The 7,601-nt window shown below is 48.7% G+C and overlaps 1 protein-coding gene across 1 annotated transcript; it reads right to left on the reverse strand.

Moving 5' to 3' along the window:
- Positions 1-5,851: 5,851 nt before the first annotated feature.
- Positions 5,852-7,251, reverse strand: LOC125510686 (gamma-gliadin-like). Its single transcript, XM_048676260.1, has one exon. The coding sequence runs from the start codon at positions 7,185-7,187 to the stop codon at positions 6,198-6,200; it is 990 nt and encodes a 329-aa protein (XP_048532217.1). The 5' UTR covers positions 7,188-7,251; the 3' UTR covers positions 5,852-6,197.
- Positions 7,252-7,601: the final 350 nt, after the last annotated feature.

Below are 7,601 nucleotides of genomic sequence, written 5' to 3' on the forward strand. Positions count from 1 at the left end.
TCCTTCAAAGGTCGTGACAAACACTCGGGAGAGGTCCTCCCAGGTGTAAATGCTGCTAGGTGCCAACTGATTCAACCACGCTCTGGCTGAGCCCTCCAACATAAGAGGCAAATGCTTCATGGCCACTTCATCATTGCCACCGCTAATCTATACAGCCACTCGGTAATCTTCGAGCCAAGTGTTAGGCTTGGACTCGCCGGTGAACTTGCTGACTCCAGTTGCCAGCCTAAAATTGGGAGGAATCACTGCGGCCCTGATGGCTCGACTGAAGCACTCTGGCCCTGAAACACGTACTCTGCTGCTGCTGGCAGGCGCATCTCTGTTGTGGCCCTCTCGATGAGCCATGTTCCTGTCGACCAAACCTTGAACGAGGATAGACCTCGCATCAAAGCCTGGGTCTCTGGGGTCGACTGGAATCCTCTGCCCAACACTGTGAGGGCATCTGTCATCTTGCCGTCGAGGCGCATATGACCCGCTCCTCGGGGGAGGGGTTGACACTCGACGTCGATCATCTCGACCGAATCGATGATCATACTGCTCATTCCTCCTGTACTGATCATGCCGGTCATCACGTCCCTCACGCCTCGGGGGCGATCTTGGGTTGTGGGCCGACTGGACTGTGTCTGATGCAACGGATCGACTGTGGATCCTATCCCGCGACTGAGAAACGGCAGAATTCTGGTTTCCTGCCGCCCGGAGCAATGCTCTGATCTGCAACAAGCCCCTACCTGCCTCTGACTGGGATGGCTGAATTGATTCTGCTATACGGGCTGCAGCGGCCAAATTCTGAACTGGGGTTCGATATACCTGAGGCAGTGAGAAGAGCCGGCACCGACTGGACTCGGGAGCTAGCGGACGTCGACTGGACTCGGGAGCCCGCTGACGCGCTTGCTCGTCGAGTATTCGCTGGAGATTCTCCAGTCGAGTGCGCTCGGCCAGGTTAGCAAGGCGCACGTCCTCCAAGGCCTGGGCCTTGGGGGTTTCTCCGACAATAGGAGTGTGGAGTGCATCCATGTTCCGGCGGCGAAGCTCCTCTCGCTGTAACGACGTGAGAGATTCGGGCAGATACTCATCGTGGGGACGCGACGGGTCGCCTCCGCCCGTAGCTCCGTCAGCGCGAGGGAAACCGGGGGGACTGTGTGTTCCATCGACTGCCAGAACCTCAGCCGCTGGGTCGCTGCTGTCGCACTCGGATGCGGTCCCCACGGAGCCAGTCGACAGGTCGAACGGGCCATAGAGGGACTCAACGGGCTCGATTGCCACAACTTGTGGGGCTGCCGACTGGCGGGCCACGGCGTGCCTCACCCACCGCTGAAGTCTTGATCGACCGGAGCGCTAGCGCTGGTGGGAGACAGGGCGGGGAGACGACGCAGGGGTCGACCAATACTGGGTCGACGGCTGCCGCAGGAGGACGCCATGAATGCATGCGCGGAAGTGCGTCACGCCGCGGACGGGGAGCGCGTCGATGTCGAGTGGTGCCTCCTGAAGCCAGGCGGAGTCATCAGCGATGAAGGTGAGCGCGACGAGACGGATCTCGCGGCCCTCCACCAAAACTCCGCAAGAAACCATGATCAAAGGGATCGGAAAAGATCGCAACTTCTCCAACTAAGTGCTAAGATTCCTGCCCCACGGTGGGCGCCAACTGTCGTGGTTCCGACTCTGACAGTGATGTAGGGGGGTGAGTATGGAGAGGCTAGATACTAGCTATTGGGAAGTTGTTACACGCGAGGTTTACGAGTTCAGGCCCTTCTCGGAGGAAGTAATAGCCCTACGTCTCGGAGCCCGGAGGCGGTCGACTGGATTATGCGTGTATGGATTACAGGGGTGCGAACCCTTCATACTGAGGAGGGGGGTGGCTTATATAGAGTTCGCCGGCCTCCTCCTGCCCTCAGTAATGCAGGGTTTAAGGTACATTTAAGATTGGGCGTTACTGGTAACGCCTCTAATAAAGTGCTATAATGACCATGAAGACTACTTAACAGCTGACCGTTTGCCTACGGAGTGACTGTAGGTCTCCTGGCAGTCGAGTGATTAGCTTCATGGTCGAGTGGTAGCTTCTTGGTCGAGTGTCTTGAACCTGTCGAGTGGGGTACCTTCAAGTCGATTGATAGGTGATTTCTTCTAGGGATGTCCTTGGGTAGGGCTCTTTGGACGGGTCCGTGCCCCTACCCTAGGTACATAGCTTCATCAATGATCACCATCATCACCGGCTTGACACCTTGATCTCCATGGTAGCATCGTTGTCATCTCACCAACTATTGCTTCTACGACTACCGCTGCCGCTTAGTGATAAAGTAAAGCAATTACATGGCGGTTGCATTTCATACAATAAAGCGACAACCATAAGGCTCTTGCCAGTTGCCGATAACTTTTACAAAACATGATCATCTCATACAACAACTTATATATCATCACGTCTTGACCATATCACATCACAGCAAGCCCTGCAAAAACAAGTTAGACGTCCTCTACTTTGTTGTTGCAAGTTTTACGTGGCTGCTACGGGCTTCTAGCAAGAACCGTTCTTATCTACGCATCAAAACCACAACAATTTTTCGTCAAGTGTGTTGTTTTAACCTTCAACATGGACCGGGCGTAGTCAAGCTCGATTCAACTAAAGTTGGAGAAATAGACACCCACTAGCCACCTGTGTGTGAAGCACCTCGGTAGAACCAGTCTCATGAACGCGGTCATGTAATGTCGGTCTGAGCCGCTTCATCCAACAATACTGCCAAATCAAAGTAAGACGTTGCTGGTAAGAAGTATGACTATTATCGTCCACAACTCATTGTGTTCTACTCATGCATATAACATCTACGCATAGACCTGGCTCGGATGTCACTGTTGGGGAACGTATTATTTCAAAAAAAATCCTACGATCACACAAGATATATCTAGGAGAAGCATAGCAATGAGCGGGGAGAGTGTGTCCACGTACCCCCGTAGACCAAAAGCGGAAGCGTTTAGTAACACGGTTGATGTAGTCGAACGTCTTTGTGATCCAACCGATCCAAACACCGAACGTACGGCACCTCCGCATTCAGCACACGTTCAGCTCGATGACATCCCTCGAGCTCTTGATCCAGTTGAGGCCGAGGGATAGTTCCGTCATCACGATGGCGTGGCGACGGTGATGATGAAGTTACCGGCGTAGGGCTTTGCCTAAGCACTACGACGATATGACCGAGGTGTGTAACTATGGAGGGGGGCACCGCACACGGCTAAGAGAAACTTGTGTCTTTGGGGTGCCCCCTCCCACGTATATAAATGGGGGGAGGAGGCCGGCCCAAGGGGGCGCGCCACATGTGGGGAGTCCTACTAGGACTCCCTTGTCCTAGTAGGATTCCCCTCTCCTTTCCTTTTACGGAGGGGGAAAGGGGGGAAGGAGAGGAGGGGAAGAGGGAAAGGGGGGCACGCCCCCTCGCCTTCCTATTCGGACTCCACTTGGGGGGGGGGACATGCACGCCTCCCCCTTGTGGGTTGTCCCCTCTTCTCTCCCATGGCCCATAAGGCCCATGATTTCCCCAGGGGGTTCCCGTAACCTCCCGGTACTCTGGAAAAATGCCCGAATCACTCGGAATCATTCCGATGTTCGAATGCAACCTTACAATATATGAATCTTTACCTCTCGACCATTTCTATGATCTCATCCGGGACTCCGAACAAACTTCGGTCATCAAATCACATAACTCATAATACAAATTGGCATCGAACGTTAAGTGTGCGGACCCTACGGGTTTGAGAACTATGTAGACATGACCGAGACACATCTCCGGTCAATAACCAATAGTGGAACCTGGATGCTCATATTGGCTCCTACATATTCTACGAAGATCTTTATCGGTCAAACCGCATAACAACATACGTTGTTCCCTTTGTCATATGTATGTTATTTGCTCGAGATTCGATCGTCGGTATCCTCATACCTAGTTCAATCTCGTTACCGGCAAGGCTCTTTACTCGTTCCGTAATGCTTCATCCAGTAACTAACTCATTAGTCACATTGCTTGCAAGGCTTATAGTGATGTGCATTACCGAGAGGGCCCAGATATACCTCTCTGATACACGGAGTGACAAATCCTAATCTCGATCTATGCCAACTCAAGAAACACCATCGGAGACACCTGTAGAGCATCTTTATAATCACCCAGTTACGTTGTGACGTTTGATAGCACACTAAGTGTTCCTCCGGTATTCGGGAATTGCATAATCTCATAGTCATAGGAACATGTATAAGTCATGAAGAAAGCAATAGCAATAAAATTAAACGATCATTATGCTAAGATAACGGATGGGTCTTGTCCATCACATCATTCTCTAATGATGTGATCCCGTTCATCAAATGAAAACACATGTCTATGGTTAGGAAACTTAACCATCTTTGATTAACGAGCTAGTCTAGTAGAGGCATACTAGGGACACTCTGTTTGTCTATGTATTCAACGTTTCCGGTTAATACAATTCTAGCATGAATAATAAAGATTTATCATGATATAAGGAAATATAAATAACAACTTTATTATTGCCTCTAGGGCATATTTCCTTTAGGAAGAGCATCGCGGGTGGGAGGGAGAAGGGGAATTAAGAGAGTGTGGGTTTGGGTTTGGGCCTCCGCGCGCTATGTGTACACATGTGTTGGTGGGTCGATAGTAGTGGCGCCGGGTTTATACCCCACACTACTACTATGGCCTATCCCCGGGGTACGGTAGAGACCACTTAGTAGTAGCGAGGGATTTATACCCCTCGCTACTACTATCAACTTAGTACTAGTGAGGGATTTATACCCCTCGCTACTACTATCAACTTAGTAGTAGTGAGGGATTTATACCCCTCGATACTACTATGGCCAGTCCCGGGGGGCACGGTGGAGACCACTTAGTAGTAGTGTGGGGTTTATACCGCTCGCTACTACTGTCAACTTAGTAGTAGCATGGGTTCTATACCCCGCTCTACTAATAATTAGCAGCAGTGTGGCCCATATACCCCTCGCTACTTTTAAGCATCTATCTATAAAGTATTTTCTAGTAGTGCATCGATGGCGGCAAAATCATTCGTTCTGCTTGTTTTCCCTACTAGCTCTCTGACGTCCAGAACAAGTTTACGGTCATAAGGTGCAATGCCCTTGCCTTCATGGTGACACGATGACATGGGAACGGGCTTCCAAGCCTATGGTGTCGCATCGTGTCGTGGTCTGCTAAACTTAGTGGACGAATGCTACTCCAATATCGGTTGATCCCATACTACGATACCAAGGAAGACACGCAACTAATATATATATTTCTTCAAGTCAGTCAACACAAGTAAAATCTGGGAGTTCAACTGGTGCAGCTATGCAATGCTAATGGAGACAACACAATTCAACTTTAGCACTTCACACATAAGCAACACCACGTTCAATGGCACACACCTTAGAGTGTACCTATGGTGGTTGATTGGGCTATAAGAAATGTGAGTCCATGTGAAGATGCCAAACATAATAACACGGCTAATTACACATGCAGTGGTAGTAGCAACAAGTGCATGAATTCCACAAATGATCTAGGGTACACATGCAACTGTGTCCTTGAGTATGACAACAACCCTTATCTTCTAGACAAATGCATGGTATGCTACTAATTTATTTGCTGCAAATTCCAATGAATTGTGTCCTTTACTTTGTACATACCCAATTATAATATTTTATTTTGCTAATACAATGTAGCCTTCAATTTAAACCAAGGTTTGCATCCATTAATTATGTTATGTTCATATGACTTCACTACATAAATAGGTAGATAATGCATAAGACTGAGATAGTAGCTAGGGATGAAAATCTAAATACGGCATGAATCTAACAATTACGAGTAATGTCTTTGTGACAAGAACTTTCTTTGTCTTTTATTCCCATGTTTGAACTAGTATAGGTCGGGGTTACACATTATGGTGCACATCACTTTATTTGTCATCGTTACATTGAACACTCATTGACTAAACAACGATGATCCATCCGTCTTGTATTACAGGTCTTCATTTCATTGGCCACCGATGCTTGTAAGACTACTCACAGATGGTTGTTGTTGTGGATATGGTTGTTGAGGTTGGTGTGGTTGCTGGGGGAATGGTTGTTGGGGTTGCTGGGAAATTGTGTGTTCTAGTTGCTGGGATAATTGTTGTTGGGGCTGCAGAAATGGTTGTTGTGATTGTTGTGGTTGTTGTGGTTACAGGATGGATGGTTGTTGTGGTTGTTGGGGTTGGGGCTGGGGAAATGATTGTTGTGATTGTTGGGGTTGATGGGAAAATGGTTGTTGCGGTCGTAGGGGGAATGGTTGTTGTGGTTGTAGAGGGAAAGGTTGTTGTGGTTGTTGAGGGAATGTTTGTTGTGGTTGTTGGGGGAATGGTTGTTGCGGTTGCAGGGGGAATGGTTGTTGTGGTTGTTGGGGGAATGGTTGTTGTGGTTGCTGGGGGAATGGTTGTTGCGCTTGCAGGGGGAATGGTTGTTGTGGTTGCTGGGGAATTGGTTGTTGGAGTTCAGGAAATAATTGTTGGGGTCGGGGAAAAGGTTGTTGTGATTGTTGGGATTGCTGGGGGAATGGTTGTTGTGGTTGCACGGGGATTGGTTGTTGGGGCTGGGGAAATGGTTGTTGGGGTTGCTGGGGGAATGCTTGTTGGGGTTGCAGGGGGAATGGTTGTTGGGGTTGTCGGGGAATTATTTGTTCTGGTTGCTGGGGAATTATTTGTTCTGGTTGCTGGGGGAATGGTAGTTGGGGCTGGGGAAATGGTTGTTGGGGTTGCTGGGGGAATGGCTGTTGTGGTTGCAGAGGGAATGATTGTTGGGTCTGGGGAAATGGTTGTTGTGGTTGCCAGGAAAATGGTTGTTGGGGCTGTGGAAAAGGTTGTTGGGGTTGTTTGGGTTGCTGGGGGGATGGTTGTTGTGGTTTTAAGGGGGTCGGTTGTTGGGGCTGGGGAAATGATTGTTGTGATTGCTGGGGAAATTGTTGTTGGGGTGTGGGAAATGGTTGTTGTGATGGATATGGTTGCTGTGATGGATATGGTTGTTGTGGATATGGCTGCTGTGGAAATGGTTGTTGTTGATGGGAAAATGATTGTTGAGGTGATTGTAACTCTTTGTTGCTAGGGTTTAGCTGCCTAGCGGCAGTGGCGGTGTTCATCGCCATGGCAAGGAGAGCAAAGATGAGGAAGGTCTTCATGTTGGATTTGTGGTTACTACTGCTTGCTTGCCTTTGATGCTTGTGGTCTAGGTGTGTGAAGTTTGGTTGATGGAAGGTGTCCTTGGTGGTGCATGTGTATTTATAGTTTTCATGGCATGGCTTGCTTTCATCTTTGCACTCGCTCTTTGAAAAAGTGCATCAATGCTTATCCAACTAATCATTTGGTTTGTTGTGTTTGGTGCAACTACTTACTAGTGAGATTTTGAATTTTCATGATAGTTGCTTTTTGTTGAAATCATCTGGTTGTAAGGAATGTTGGATAATGACCAATGACTCATCTTCTTCACTTTACACTGCAAACATTGATCTAGATTATGTCCCTTTTTGAAATTTAGTTTGTGGAGCTCTACATGTTGTTAGGCTTATCCATATTGGCATACCTTGAGTGGAACT

The sequence above is a fragment of the Triticum urartu genome, chromosome 1, assembly GCF_003073215.2.
Source record: "Triticum urartu cultivar G1812 chromosome 1, Tu2.1, whole genome shotgun sequence".
In the NCBI taxonomy this organism is placed as follows: domain Eukaryota; kingdom Viridiplantae; phylum Streptophyta; class Magnoliopsida; order Poales; family Poaceae; genus Triticum; species Triticum urartu.

Coding starts and splice junctions, on each gene's coding strand:
- LOC125510686 (XM_048676260.1), bottom strand. CDS start 7,187: ATGAAGACCTTCCTCATCTTTGCTCTCCTTGCCATGGCGATGAACACC.